The sequence below is a fragment of the Maniola hyperantus genome, chromosome 18 (assembly GCF_902806685.2).
Source record: "Maniola hyperantus chromosome 18, iAphHyp1.2, whole genome shotgun sequence".
NCBI lineage: Eukaryota > Metazoa > Arthropoda > Insecta > Lepidoptera > Nymphalidae > Maniola > Maniola hyperantus.
Window position 1 is genome coordinate 5,188,587 of NC_048553.1, and position 15,170 is coordinate 5,203,756.

Below are 15,170 nucleotides of genomic sequence, written 5' to 3' on the forward strand. Positions count from 1 at the left end.
TTTTTAGTGTGAATGAGAAAGCAAATTTAAAAAAAATCATTTACTAAGCGAGATAGGCTCAAAAAAGCTAGAACCCAGAACCGTACAAAAAGTTTAAAAAATAATTAAGAATTAGAATCATATATATACCTATATTATATGTCTGTGATTAGTGATTACCAAAGAGTATATAATCACTACCTGTGGCCCTACCGCGGTTGTTTGACAGCTACAATGTCACGATCGCAATCATCTCTGATTGGTTAATGCTCGCTCACTATTGGCCACAATTCATTGTTGCAAGAAGAATCGCACAAATTCAGCCAATCAAAACAATTGAGATTGTAATAATGATTGATGCAGGTTTTAGACAATCGCCCTGCTGTGTGATCACTGTAGTCTGTGTGTGTGATTACTGATAAGAACTTAGTAGGTACCTACTTTAGAAAGAGAGTGAGAGTAAGTAGGTCTTAGGTATTTTATTTTTCTCTGCAATCAAGTGTTATTTTTAATAAAAATGTCCACCACTGTGCCACTGATTGTAAGACTTTTGGCTTCTTCGGTATCCGTTGCCGGCAGAGCTGGGAAAATAGTGAGAGATGTTATGAGTAAGGGAGAGCTTGGTATAATTGAAAAGGTTATTTAACTTGTTCAGTTTTCCCCCAAAAATATTTTAATTTTAAATATCCTATGAATATCATTGAATGCACCGCGTTCTATGCGGTGTTGTTCTTAAAAAGTATTAATGTTAAAGAGATTTCAGGGTAAAGATGATTATCAGACTGAAGCAGATAGGTCAGCACAGAGATGCATCATAGCATCTCTCTCTGCTCAGTACCCTAAAGTTAACATTATTGGTGAAGAGGACAGTCCAGAAGATGAGGTATGAAACTTTTTACTGTGTCCTATAAATATATGACTTAGTCATACATGGCGAGGTATTAGTGCCTCCCATGACAAAGTCAAATGTTTATTAAATGATAATGTTCTAAAATGTTTAATATTAACTTTATATCCTGAATCCTGATATCATTATATTTTATTATTGTAACAAAAGCACTGCTTTTGTATCCATTGACCTTCTAATGTTAAATTTGTAGTTCCAATTAAATGAACAATGAAAACTGAACAATGAAATGTTAGCAAAACAATTACTTTCAGGGTGAAGTCTCAAGTGAATGGCTTGTGGCAGATGTTGACAAGGAAATATTGTCTATAGAGTGTCCCTCGTTTCTACAAAACGTTAAAGAAGAGGACATCGTCATATGGGTTGATCCTCTAGATGGAACCTCAGAATATACTCAAGGTTTATTGAATATTATATCTATACATTCTCTTCAAATTTTTAATGATCATCTTTCTAATATAATTTTTATTACCTATTATGTCTGCTTTTAAGTTACATTTTCTGCATAACTACTTAATTTTTTTTTAAATATGCTGTGTGTGGAATCACAACAATTTATAGATTCACAATATATTTAAATTATGATTACACACTTGTAAGTGTGCTTCTAAAATATTTTAGGTGCCCTTATGTTGAAGAGAGATCCGTGGGAAAGATGGAAAATGTATTTGACTCATCCACTTATAAGTATCAAGTGGTATTTAAGTTTACTACAGTCACACTATGGTAAATGCAAAATTTGATGTAGTGTATGTAGGTAGTTGTTTGGGTTTAAATAATATAACAATCACCTTTTTAATTGTATTAAAACATTTTATTTTAACAAAATCATTATAATAGTAAAATGAATAAGAACACTAATTTATTGTTATACAATATTTGGTGCATGCATCACAGGTGGCTTTTTAAATGTCTATTCATAAAGGAAAATCTTTTTGTTTAATGTCAAACAAAATAATAGAAATAAAAGTCTGCAAGAGTATGTACAGTTAAATTTAAATGCAGTTTTCTCACACCTTTAGTAAGTTCACTAGTATCAGTTTGTAATATAATATGCATGCTGCATAAAATTACATCCTTTTACATTATATTAATCAAAACAATATATTGTTCCAGGTTTCCTTGAACATGTAACAGTTTTAATTGGAATATCAGTTAATGAAAAACCGGTTGCTGGTGTCATACATCAGCCCTATTTTAAAACTTTGGTCGATGGAGAGAAAAAGATTGGGAGAACTATATGGGGTCTGCAGGAGGTTGGAGTGGGGGGGTACACTCCTGCTCCACCACCCGACTCGCTTGTTATCACAACTACAAGGAGTCACTCCAACCCAATCGTAGAAAAAGCATTGCAAGTCATGAATGCAACTCAAATACTGAGAGTTGGTGGTGCTGGCTACAAGGTATTTATTTTTGGATGGCTGAGGTTGTTGTGGGTTTCTTCTTCAGATCAGGGTGTGTTTAGAACCCTCATAGTGTTAGTTTCAAGTATCCAAATAGTATTTATTCAAAGATCTACTTCTATTTACTTAGTTTTTATTTCCCAAATTGATATTCTAAAAGTGTAGTTGAACAAACCATGTTGACCAAACTATTTTGACTTTTACTATTCTGCCGTGTAAACCCAATACACTATAACTTGAGTTACAGTGTCAACCCAAAATCAACCCAAATAAAAAAACCTTAAGACAGTTTTCTCAAAACGGTTTTTCTAAGATACAGTGTTTTTGATTTACACAGCAGTATTTAGAACTTTAACTGGCTATTATGGTCAACATTTTGCAGGTATATGGCAGAACTTCCGTATCCGTATGCCTCAAATTCTACCTTTATTTAGTCTCCACCTAGAAAACCTCCATTTGGCTGATCTAAAATTAGTGCTATCATCATCATCATCATCATGATCAACCCATTGCTGGCTCACTACAGAGCACAGGTCTCCACTCACAGTGAGAAGGGGTTTGGCCATAGTCTACCACGCTGGCCAAGTGCAGATTGGCAGACTTCACACACGTTTGAGAACATAATGGAGAACTCTCAGGCATGCAGGTTTCCTCACGATGTTTTCCTTCACCATTAAAGCAAGTGATATTTTAATTACTTAAAAACGCACATAACTCCGAAAAGTTAGAGGTGCGTGCCCGGGATCGAACTCCCGACCTCCGATTGGAAGGTGGACGTTCTAACCACTAGGCTACCACAGCTTTTGGCACAAATTAGTGGTATCCTTTTCACAATTTTCATCGCTTGTGGGAAAGAATAGCAATAGTATTTCTAAAATGTAGTTACCTTTTAAAAGTTGTTTTTTGAGTTATTGGGTTACCATAAAAAAACATGGGAATTTTTTGAAAATTCTCAGTTTTTGGCTAATTCAAAAACTGTTTTATGTAGGTATTTTAGAACTAGAATAGCAGAATATTTTACGCCTTTCAAAATTAGCGATTTGTTTAAAACTTAATAGGCACAGTTATATTATAACATTAATGAAGAAAAAAAATTTGTATAATTGGAATGCAGATTTTACTTAACATAATTTCATTGTAGGTTTTACAGTTACTGGAAGGAGTAGCATCTGTTTACGTGTTCGCTAGTCCGGGCTGTAAAAAGTGGGACACTTGCGCACCAGAAGCTATTCTAAATGCAGCGGGTGGCAAGCTTACGGACATTCTAGGAAATTATTATAAATATGGAGCTTCAGAAACAAGGCCCAACAAAACAGGAGTGCTAGCTGCCGTCAATGACGATCTCCATGCTTATGCACTAAATAGAATTCCTCAGGAATTAAAAGAGAAACTAGCTAAACAGTAAATATGTAAATTATTAATTTAATATAATATACTGATACATATAGAGATTATTGCTGGCTGCAAATAAAACTGAAGTAATTATATATATTTATATTATATATTACAAATAAATAATTTATTTTTTTAGTATCAGTTTTAGTATTTATAGATTTATTAATGAATGTTTTTTCATATTGATATTAATGTAAAAACTGATTTTTGTTAAATATAATGATCAAATGAATTTAATTCGTTTTTATTCTTCCCAAGGTTTTTTAATGATTATTACATAATATTATGAGCATCAAATTGTGTTAAGCATAAAGTAACTAAGCCATAATAATACATCAATGCTTTAAAACTAATTTTATTTTGTAAATTTTACGCTTAGTCAAACAGGTACAAAGTAAGAATCATAATGTCTTTTTAGGGTTCCCGAATAAAACAAGAAATCCTTATAGTTTCGTCCAGTCCCTTTATCTGTCTGTCACAGCCAGTTTAAAAATAAACTAAACCTAAAATTAAAATTTTGCAACAGAAATCCGTTACTGCTACACAGATGCATGTAAGTATTTAATTATGAATGAAGTCGGTTAAAAACTGAGTTCCTGAGTTTTTAACCGACTTCATTCATAATAAATTCGAGAGCTAAAAAATTTTGGTTTACCCACTCTAGTAATATCTCATTGAATAGGAAATATAAAATCATTATGTAGTTTCTTAGACAGTTGAGTGAAAGTCAAAGATTTTAGCAACTAGCATAACTAGGGGACCCTACCATAAACGTAATCTGACACGCATTTGACCAGTTTTTTATAATACCTACTAATGAAAGTTATTAAAGCTTAAAATAGAAATATTTAATTATAGTTTGTACTGGGGGTTTCACTTTTTCTTTACAATTTACTTTTAACTTTGGGGTCTAACATTTTTCTTAGTTCCTTCCTCAAAATCTTACCCGAAGGATTCTTTGGTATTTCTTCAACAAAGATGACACCGCCTCGCAAATGTTTAGCAGGTGAAACCTGTAAAATTTAAAATATCATAATTCATAACGTAAAAATAATCGCATATCTTGTAAGCATGATGTTGCAGATACTTAATAATATGACGTTTGAGTTAGTTACTACAGAGATAAGATAATTTTATGTATTTATCTAAGCTTTTTTGATAGTTACGTAGATAGATAGATAGATAATATAGTAGTAAGCATGTAATGCTCGAGTATGAGTACAAACATAGATAGGTACAGGATATTTAAATAATAACTAATTATTAAAACCATGATTAAGATGCTTATGATAAATGGTTTCAATAATTTTTAATGCTATTTTATAATCTTCAAAAGGTTTTTTATCGATTCCTGTAGGCTAAATAGCTGATCAAATAGTTAATATTGCACTGCAAGAATATACCCAAGTTATAGAAAAACAAAATGTTTAGCGGGAAACATTTCAAACTTCAGAAGAGTGAATAAAACGGACGGGAGGCTCGTCTAACCTTGGATGCGATGTAGGTCTGTATCTCCTGCGCGCTAAGACTGGCGCCCGGCTGCGGCACGACGAAGGCGACGGGCAGCTCGCCGGCGAGCTCGTCGCTGCGCCCCACCACGCCGCAGTCAGCCACGCCGCTCAGCCGCAGCAGCAGCGCCTCCAGCTCCGCGGGCGCCACCTGCCCACAAGCCGCGCTCATATATTAGATACCTTTTTTTTCTTAAATTCGTCATAAGTTAGCGCTTGGCTGCGATCGTTGTGACATGTCGTTATGATGCAGGATAAAATAGAAGTGACATTTAAATGGAAGCGGGATAAGCTGCAAGAGGTATTTTTATGAAATCCATAACTTTTATCTGTTTCTACACAGCATCGTACCGGAACGCTATATCGCTTTTAAAGAATATAATAGAATAGGGTTTTAATCGAATATACTTTTACAGGTGCTTTTGAATCATCAAAATTTGCCTCTGCCGTAAATCGAGTCAGGACCTTTGACTTGAGCTAATAGCGATAATATGAAGTTCAGCCAGAATCTGACAGACCAGTGTACCTAAATCGTTCCAATAGTAAAATGCCAAACCCTAACTCGTACCTGAAATCCCTTATATTTGATTAGTTCCTTCAGGCGGTCGACGATGTAGAAGAATCCGTCTTCGTCATAGCAGCCCACGTCACCGGTCTGCAGGTAACCTTCGGCGTCGAGCAGCGCGTCACCAGCCTCGCGGTCGCCCAGGTAGCCTTTCATTCGCAGCGGCGACTTGATCCATAGCTCCCCTTCCTCGTAGGGACCAAGTTTCTTGCCTGTTTCTATATCTAAAACCTGGAAGAATAATTATTATGACAGACGAAGTATATGTATCTTTCTCTCTATCAATACATATCACTATTCAAATTATAAAATTGTTACCTAGTGTGTTTGTTTGTTGACTCGCAACGGATCGACGTAATTTTTTGCATGGGTATGGGTTGAAGACCTGGAGGCTGACTGCATAGGCTACTTTTTATACCGGAGTCCCGAACATCAAAGTGTTCGTTCCCAAGGGGTTTTTGAAAACTTATATCCACGCGGCCGTATAGTCGCGGCCTCAGCTAGTCATTTCAACTTGCACTTTAGCCTTAATGAACTCGGCCTTGAAGTCGTTTATCGTTACGCAAGTACGCAGGCCTACTTAGGTAGGTAGGTACCTACTTGTTGACATCATATTATTTCCATATTACTACTGTAAACTGCGGGTCGGACTCTCAGACGAAGGATTGCGTACCATGGTACAACCAATAACACTTTTTTTGTGATGTACGTGAAATCCACGGTGTCGGATGTTTTCCTTTAGATCCTTTCTTCGGGGAGGCTTCAGCCGTGGCTAGTTACAACCCAAAGCGGTACCACCAAGCGATTTAGCGTTCCGGTACGATGCCGTGTAGAAACCAAAGGGGTATGGGTTTAATAAAAACTGCCATACCTCTTCCAGGTTAGCCCGCATCCATATTAGATTGCATCATCACTTACCACCAGATGAGATTGCAGTCAAAGGCTAACTTGTATCTGAATAATAATAAAAAAGATACTTGTGCTATAAAACATTGCACGCACAACAGACGAGACACGGAGACGTTTAAGTGCGGAAACCAGCCCAGAGTGTGGATGAAGAGGACTGCTCAAGTTCATGATTCTAGGTCAACGGGAAGTACAGTATAAGTTTTGATTCCCTTGACAGACAGATAGACAGACAGTCAGACAAGTGACAAGTACGAAATCATATATTATGTATCATATTGCCCTGTGTATTTGCCGGTATTTACAAAGTTGCCGCGATATTAATGAAATTAGATAATTTAGAAATAATTTTGCACGCCATGTTTGGCAGGATATGTAACTGATTACCTAACTTTTAAGACCCCATGTAAATAATATACATGTACCTACCATATCTGAGCAAAATAAATAAATGATTATGATTATGATTATGATTATGATTATGACTCCGTGCGCATACACACGATGATTTCCATATAAATTACAGATTCTCGGTCGCCGTTAACCGAGTTGCGGGCGACTAGTCGACCGTGCGTAAGGCGTCTTAGTCGATGTTATATACTTTTATTTTCATGCCGGGCGCGGGCGTGCCGCAGGAGCCCTGCTTGCCGCCGCCCGTGAGGTCGACGCAGCACGCCATCGTCACCTCCGTCAGCCCGTAGCCTTGTCGGATGTGGCCTATACCAGCTCTGCAACAAATTTACAACTATGTACAACTATAAACTACACCCTTTTCAAAGAAGATTTAGAAATATGTGCTTCCTTATCCAGTTTTTATCTTTTTCTTCTTAGGGCGATGCCGCATCAGTGCGTCGCGATGGATCAACGCATTGTATGCCATACCCGCACGACGACGCAACGCTTTAATGAAAAAAAAAATGAATAATGTGGCATGGCATTTAAAATATATGGAAAACTACGCAGCGTCGCCGCTACGACGACGCACCGCAACGCACTAATGAGGTAGAGCTCTTAGAGAGGCCCCATTAGTGCGTTGCGTCGCGTCGTCGTAACGGAACAGCGCATTGTATGCCACCCTGCGTTGCGACGACGCACGATGTCGCAGCGCAAGAGCGTCGCAGCAACACTGTCTGCGTCTCAGTTCAGCCTTCGCAATGGATTTCTTGTCTTTCGTGAACCAAAGATATGAGAAAATCAATATCAATCTCCTGTTCACTCATGATGTTAAAAAATGTCGTTACGCTCGTCTAGCTTCCTCCTCTGGTAATGGATCACTGTCCGTCGTCGCAGCGGCGCTTCGACAACGCAGCGCATCACCCTCCCTCCCGCTTCGTCTCTTGTCCGTCGATCCGTTGAAACATCGCGCGCGAGGACGCAACGGTCTAGTGGGGCATGTTATAAAAAATATATGAAAAATGACGCAGCGACGACGCTGCGACGACGCAACGCAGCGCAACGTACTAATGGGGCTTTAGCCTTACTGTTACAATTTTTTGTTCAATAGTTAGATTTAACAACTATTATCGCGATTTCAATTGCACTTAAAATTATCCGTTTTACAGGGAATTACCTCTGAGAGACGGCAGCCTGTATCTCCTTGGAGAGGGGCGCGGCGCCGCACCACACCTCGTTGAGCGACGTGAGGTCGTACCGGGGGACCAGCGGGTGCTTGGCCAGGAACACGGCCAGAGGCGGTACGATTGTCATCATATTGATCTGCAACAGCGGACTCGGTCAACTTTTAGATGACTTCCCCGGCGCAATGGTGATGTCTGTGGTCCTATAAGTAGGAGGTCCCGGTTCAATTCCCAGCAGGGGCAATTAGGAACTTCAAAGTGCAGCTGTAGCTAGTTTGAGTTACTACCCTGCCGGCAAGGATACCAAACGATTTAGCGTCCGAGTGCGATGCTGCATAGAAATAACTATCATGCCCCTTCCAGATTGACTTGCTTTCATCTAAGACTGCATCATCATCACTTATCACCAGGCGACATCGCACTCAAAGATGCCAAGTTGTCATCATCATCGAAAATAATAGTCACGTAATAATTATTCCTTCCTACCATCCTTTAAGCGTGTTGAATTTCCAAGTTTCGTGGCGCGAACTATAGTCACCTTATACTTCTGTATAGTTTCCAAAAACTGTTGCTCCTCAAAGCGAACCAAAAACACGATCTCGATATGCATGCACATGATAGCCAATGTTGTTATGAATCCATATGCATGGAACCAAGGTATCAGAGATAACGCATTGGTCACGTTATGTTTGTGTCGCTGCTGAGATGTATCTAAATAATACCTGCACAGAAAAAAAATTGTGTGTGTGTGTGAAAAAGTAACAAAAATAATCCATTCCTTCGTGCATTTATTTAATTATATTTTATGCAATTATAATCCTGATATAAATTAGAAAAAAAACGGTTCGCCGTGTTTTTGCTTACATAAAAAACACAAATACGAACAGAATACGGATGAGTGCACAAATATCCTATGTGTATATTTTAGTTCTAGGTTATAGTACATTCTTTTCTACATTTACCATGTATAGTTATTGCTAATTGTGGATGCTCATATTTAATTTAATACATATTTCATTTTATTATTAGAACTACCCAATTCTATTGATGTCCCACGGTGCTCGAATAGTGACCTTGCACCGGAAAGAGCAGTGTTGCTAGACCCCACTACCGCGTGATTCAGGCAGCGCAAGACAAAGGAGTGTACCCCTACAAGAGGCCTATGTCCAGCAGTAAATGTCCATCGGTTGACAATAATGATGAATTCTATCCTATTTACATTAATGTCATATTAAAATACAGTACTTACTTCATATGCACAGATAGTGTCAGAAAGTTCACATGTGTCAGCATAACACCTTTAGGCAGTCCTGTAGTGCCGGATGAACACATCACAGCAACAACATCCTCCGCCCCATTCACATCTACTAACGTAAAGTCATCTACGTCCACTTGGATCTTCACTAGGTCATTGTAGAATACACCAGGCACTATATCATACTCTCCAAATAATATAAGTTTTTCTACATGCTGTAGATCTTTACTGCAGTCATAAATGTTTTGAGCGGTGATGGGCGAAGTAAAGATAAATTTAGGCTTCGTTATACTTAAAATATGTGTGATCTCACCTGAAATTATATGTCAAATATTTTAACGTTTAAACTACCGTGAGTGATTTCCATTATAAAAAACATCTTGAAAAAGAACCCCGGATGGGTTCGAAACTAGTCGGGCTAGACACGTGAGTACAGCCGAGATAGATATTATTTATATGTCAAATACTTTTAAATAAAAGCAAATAGAAAAAGTCCACATACATATTGATTTGGACCAGTTATACCAAAATGTATCAAGCAACATTGCATTGATTTGATTTCAAGAAAATGATGTTTACAGCTGATTAACTTTTAGGCATATTTGTGTGGGTTAATTCCTGGATACTTATGTCCTCAGTATAGATTGTGCATAAGGATCTGGAACTCCACTGAGGAATGTGCAGTGCTCAGACAAGCCGCCAAGCGCTTACGAGCACGAAGAAACCAATATTGTGTTTTTTCTGTTTGTGTGGAAAAAAAAAAAAAAAAAAAAACTGCAGTATTATCTCCAGAAAACTATCATTATATAAATAACTAGATGATGCCAGCGACTTCGTTCGCATGGATTTAGGTTTTTAAAATCCCGTGGGACTCTTTGATTTTCCGGGATAAAAAATAGCCTATGTCCTTCCCCGGGATGCAAGCTATCGCTGTACCAAATTTTGTCATAATCAGTTGAACAGATGGGCTGTGAAAGGCTAGCAGACAGACAGACAGACAGACAGACGGACAGACAGACAGACAGACAGACAGACAGACGGACAGACAGACACACTTTCGCATTTATAATATTATATAGTATGGATGGAAAGGGGTCATGACTCATGAGCCTCAGAAATCAATTATACAACACAGAGAGAGTATAGATCTTGGGTTGATTTTCTAGTTTGGGATCATTAACTCATATTTTGATTTGTTGCTTGATACATCTTTGGTATAACTGGACTCAATTTAATATGCTGAAACTGTACAACAGTTCACTATTACTGGTTTAATTCTTATTTTGTGATGATTCCCATTAGTTTGTTAGAATGGATTTGAAGAAAGGACAGTGTTAGTTATAAAATGAATATCCCTCACCAGGAGAATAAGTAACATTGAGGGTAGATAACACTCCACCACAGTATATAATAGCAAGGGATGCAACAGTGAATTCGAACCGGTTTTCACTACTAAGAGCTACCACATCACCCTTCTTCAATCCAAGTGCTTGTAAAGCCACAGCCAGATTAACACTGCTTTGCAGTATGCTCATATATGTCACAGATTCATCTGTTTCTGCACATATCTGAAAACAACAGAGTGTGTCACCTTTTTCTTACATATTTATATAATTAGCCTTAAAGGAGATAATGTCATCATCACCAACCCATCAAACTCACTCTGAGCACAGGTCTCCTCTCAGAATGAGAAGAGTTCTAGCCATAGTCCACCACGCTGGCCAAGTATAGATTGGCAGACTACACACACTTGAGAACATTAAGTAGAACTAGTAGGCAGGTTTCCTCACAATGTCAGAGTCAATGTTCATTCTCAGAGCAACTGATTTGTACTTGCTTAAAACTTTGAAAAGTTAAGTACACACTGGATCAAATCTCGAATCCCCCATCTCTTAACCTTTTCTATTACTGCTTATAAAGATATAACTGTAGACCTAACAGAAATAATTCTACAGAAAATATACCTATTGCTTTAATTTTAGTAGTAAATTATAGTAGTAGCACTGTGGTACTATTATACTATACTATACGTAGATGTTTGCACATATTTTTTAAATAGGTGTAAATCTTAAGATAACAACTACTACACTTACTTGTGCTGTTTTATTACCGCCACTTTTTAATTTATCAAATACAAATTGACCGTATGACAAATGAGCAGGAATTGATCTTTCCTCAGGACCACTCACTACATTATTATGTATAAATGCCATTTTAATTTATAAAATGTTTCTTTTTCCTTAGTAATAAATATTTTTTTAAAATTCCGCAGTCTGTGTCCTAGAGGTTAGGTTATCAATTATATTATCAACTTGTCTTGTCATTAGGGTACCGTACCGATTATCTAGCATTAACGTGGTCGATAAGGTAATCGCGTTATGCAGTAATACTTAATGATAGATAATTGAGTGTTTTTCATTTACAAAATAGAAAAAAATTATCCAATTTTAAAATTGATTGCACCACTGCCACCGCCACAGAGTACATGGCCACCGCTGCCCTGCCGACCACAAACTATAATATATTTTTTTGACTTTGACAACTTCGTGATTCGTCTATGGTCTGCAGACGAATATGTTTTTTATGGTTTTTTCCCACGGATCTGTTAAAGCCTTGGTTAAAGTCGAATTGAGCATCTTTCACAAAAAAACCGGCCAAGTGTGAGTCAGACTAGCGCAACGAGGGTTGCGTACTACAGTCGTATTTTTTTCGACATTTTGCACGAAAATTCAAAAACTATAATGCATGCTATAATCCTTTTTTGAAGTCGGTTAAAAACAAATAAAACTCTATTTAGAATGCACAGGTGAAGCCCTTTCATATGATTGATACCCCACTTGATATGTTAGTTATCTCACTTCGAAAATTGAAAATACTAATTATTAGTTCATGACCGCAATATTAATATTTTTTTTTGTGTGATGTACCTAACCACAAATTCACAGTTTTCAGATTTTTCCCCGAATGTCTAAGACCTACCTACCTGCCAAATTCCATGATTCTAGGTCAACGGGAAGTATCCTGTTGCTGTAGGTTTCTTGGCATACCGACAGACAGACAGACAGACAACAAAGTGATCCTATAAGGGTTCCGTTTTTCCTTTTGAGGTAAGGAAGTCTAAAAACGTTCCAAAAAAGAAGTCCAACAGGGTAATGACATCTCTTTCTAAGTAGGGTAACCATACCTATTCTACTCGTATAAAATATTATGATACTAGCTGATGCCCGCGACTTCGTCCGCGTGGATGACAGATGTAGGTTTTTAAACATATCATTTGATTTTCCGGAATAATAGTTATGCCACTCTCCATTCTCCCAGGTCTTTAACTATATCCATGCAGAACAATCACGTCGATCCGTTGCACCCATCGCGACTCTCTGTCTCTACTCTCTACCCGCCTTCTCCACTCCTGTCCCACTGGCAAGTAACATACCGATTTCAAAGCCCAATGAAAATAGGAATGTTATGTTTACTAGATAACCCAAAAAACTGCAGCTGGCATTTGTGAAACTATTTTACTTAGGTACATTAATAGCAATGTACGACGATGCATACGACTGCATACGTCTTACTAGCATGATTGATTACTGTGGAATCAAAACAGTTCCTACTTTAGGTGCCTAGGTATTACAACAAGCAATGACATTGTTAGATCGTCGATCCAATTATCCCTAATGGATGAACTCCCGGGGGTCCCTAATAGACGGATGGACGCAGGGCAAATTTGGAAAATTGATAATTTTCCTTGAAAATATTATCGAATAATTTACTTAATTACTTACTTACGTTCTACTATGAATCAATTAAGACAAAAAAACTACAGGGTGTCCTTCAGTAAAGTGCAAAGGGTGTGAAACTATAACAGACCATGAAGAAAAATGGTTTTAGGGCTCCGTACCTCAAAAGGACAAAACCGGACAAGTGCGTGGCGGGCCACACGCAAGTGTAGGGTTCCGTAGTCACAATCCTCGAAAAACAGATATACTTAACTCCTTAACCTGTGAACCCTACTTAGCCATGATAGTTTTCCTTTAAAATTAATTATATATACTACTGCTGTGAATTTTTACGTATATAGTATATAATTATAGAAAGGCGCGCTCAAGTAAGGACGACGGAGCACATGCAAGGGACCAACAACGCTTCGTAACTGTGAGCGACGGACCGCCCCGTGTCCATTTCCACCGATCCTTACGAGGGCTAGGGCTCGCGGGGAGGGCCATTCCCTCTCCACGTTCCCCATCCTCACAATCTCCCTCGCCCGTCACCAAACTGGACAGGCGAGAAACTGGTGGGGCAGCCAGTGTTTGGATGGGTGATGAAACACTCATCACCAACCACCCACCACAGCCACACCTCCGCTCCTGGGGCTATGCCCCATGGGTGCGTCTACTGCGCCCTCTGCTCACTCAGAGGGACGCGCGGACAACACCCCCGCCCTGCCAGGTCAATTAGCCATGGCTAACAAAATATCCCATGAAGAGAAATTGTTAACCATGTTACCAGGGTACACCGGCCCAACCGCTGCTCTTCCCCTGGAAGGGACTCGCAACACTTAGGCACACGGGGAGGTTACCTGGCTGGTACCCCTTGCACTACTGTCCTAGCACAAGCTTAACGCTTTGTTGCAGGGGAAAGGGGAGTATTATAGTCATCATTTGCTAATATTCTTTAAAAAAAATAGGTATCTAATGCATACGTATACCTAGAGTATCTATACGAGTAGCTTTACTGTATGTGGCTATGAAAGTCGCACGTCCTACTCAGTTTGACTCGGTTTTCTTAGGTCCAGTTGCGTAACAGGCGGTTAAAGTTACGGTTACTACAGCCACAGTTCACGACAGTTATCCAGCTTGGGCCGCCCTGGCCCCACTGGGCCTCAGTACTTGTAAGGGCCCTATTATCTAAATAATAAATATACCAGTTCATTTGTTTATTGTTGGAAGGTCATTAGTAAATAATAATAATTATTGGAGACGAGAAAAATAAATAACATCTAATCTATAGTCAGTGAAGCGCAATACGTCGTGACTCGTGACTAGATTCCTCGAAGTCAACACGACTTTGAACTTGATGCCATACAAAGTTACAAAGCAGGTAAGTAAGTATAATCTGAAATATTAAATCTTATAATCAAATTGTGTGTCACGTCACGTAATAGGTAGGTATGGTTCGCAATGTAAAACATAGAGGTAAGTGCCAACGTAATTAAATTTAACCTATTGTTGTTAGTGCGGTAGATCGTAACTGATTGACTGATTGATATACGTACTTAGTGCCGGTTTCACCAATGTCGAGTGACGTTTAACCGAAGAATAAATTGGGCGTATTTTGTAGTGAAAAATATCAAAACTCTCGGATAAGACTTATTTTACGTTGGTGATATCGGCCCTCACTATTATATCAACGCATATTATAGTCCATTACAGGTTGAGATGGCAATCGGGTATGAGGCGGGGAACGACGCACGGTGTGGGTGTGCGGGACATTCTCTGATCTCTCCCTGCTGATTGCCATTTCAACCTGTCGCATACTATAGCTCAAAGTTCAAACAGCCGCGCCACTGCACTTTCTAGAAGAGATAGCATAATAATAATTACAGATTCCCCTCTAAATAAAAAAAATATTCAAAAAATCCCATTGTTCAAAACAATGGGATTTTTTTTAAATAAAAC

The 15,170-nt window shown here is 38.4% G+C and overlaps 2 protein-coding genes across 4 annotated transcripts; one reads left to right on the forward strand and one right to left on the reverse strand.

Annotated features, from left to right (window-relative positions):
* Positions 1 to 404: 404 nt before the first annotated feature.
* Positions 405 to 3,916, forward strand: LOC117990416 (3'(2'),5'-bisphosphate nucleotidase 1). Of its 2 annotated transcripts, XM_034977853.2 has the most exons (6): positions 405 to 616; positions 743 to 862; positions 1,141 to 1,285; positions 1,508 to 1,612; positions 2,003 to 2,289; positions 3,431 to 3,916. In XM_034977853.2, exons 1-6 carry the CDS (start codon positions 497 to 499, stop codon positions 3,692 to 3,694), a joined length of 1,041 nt encoding a protein of 346 aa, XP_034833744.1. In that variant the 5' UTR covers positions 405 to 496; the 3' UTR covers positions 3,695 to 3,916. The 2 variants fall into 2 exon arrangements, with proteins under 2 accessions (XP_034833744.1, XP_069360822.1); XM_069504721.1 differs by lacking the exon at positions 1,508 to 1,612 and having other exon boundaries at positions 406 to 616.
* LOC117990411 (luciferin 4-monooxygenase) lies at positions 1,676 to 11,992 on the reverse strand. 2 transcript variants are annotated; one of them, XM_034977846.2, is made up of 9 exons: positions 11,589 to 11,992; positions 10,856 to 11,063; positions 9,490 to 9,808; positions 8,779 to 8,962; positions 8,234 to 8,379; positions 7,265 to 7,391; positions 5,761 to 5,988; positions 5,173 to 5,343; positions 1,676 to 4,697 (listed from the first exon to the last, which is right to left on the reverse strand). In XM_034977846.2, exons 1-9 carry the CDS (start codon positions 11,706 to 11,708, stop codon positions 4,569 to 4,571), a joined length of 1,632 nt encoding a protein of 543 aa, XP_034833737.1. In that variant the 5' UTR covers positions 11,709 to 11,992; the 3' UTR covers positions 1,676 to 4,568. The 2 variants fall into 2 exon arrangements, with proteins under 2 accessions (XP_034833737.1, XP_069360821.1); XM_069504720.1 differs by lacking the exon at positions 11,589 to 11,992 and adding an exon at positions 11,158 to 11,392.
* Between the last annotated feature and the right edge of the window lie 3,178 nt (positions 11,993 to 15,170).

Excerpts from the sequence above, each read along its gene's own strand:
- LOC117990416 (XM_034977853.2), top strand. The coding sequence starts at position 497 with ATGTCCACCACTGTGCCACTGATTGTAAGACTTTTGGCTTCTTCGGTA. Across the intron at positions 863-1,140 it reads AGGACAGTCCAGAAGATGAG|GGTGAAGTCTCAAGTGAATG; the intron begins GTATGAAACTTT and ends AATTACTTTCAG. Across the intron at positions 1,286-1,507 it reads AACCTCAGAATATACTCAAG|GTGCCCTTATGTTGAAGAGA; the intron begins GTTTATTGAATA and ends AAAATATTTTAG.
- LOC117990411 (XM_034977846.2), bottom strand. The coding sequence starts at position 11,708 with ATGGCATTTATACATAATAATGTAGTGAGTGGTCCTGAGGAAAGATCA. Across the intron at positions 11,064-11,588 it reads GCGGTAATAAAACAGCACAA|ATATGTGCAGAAACAGATGA; the intron begins GTAAGTGTAGTA and ends TGTTGTTTTCAG. Across the intron at positions 5,344-5,760 it reads TCAAATATAAGGGATTTCAG|GTGGCGCCCGCGGAGCTGGA; the intron begins GTACGAGTTAGG and ends GCTTGTGGGCAG.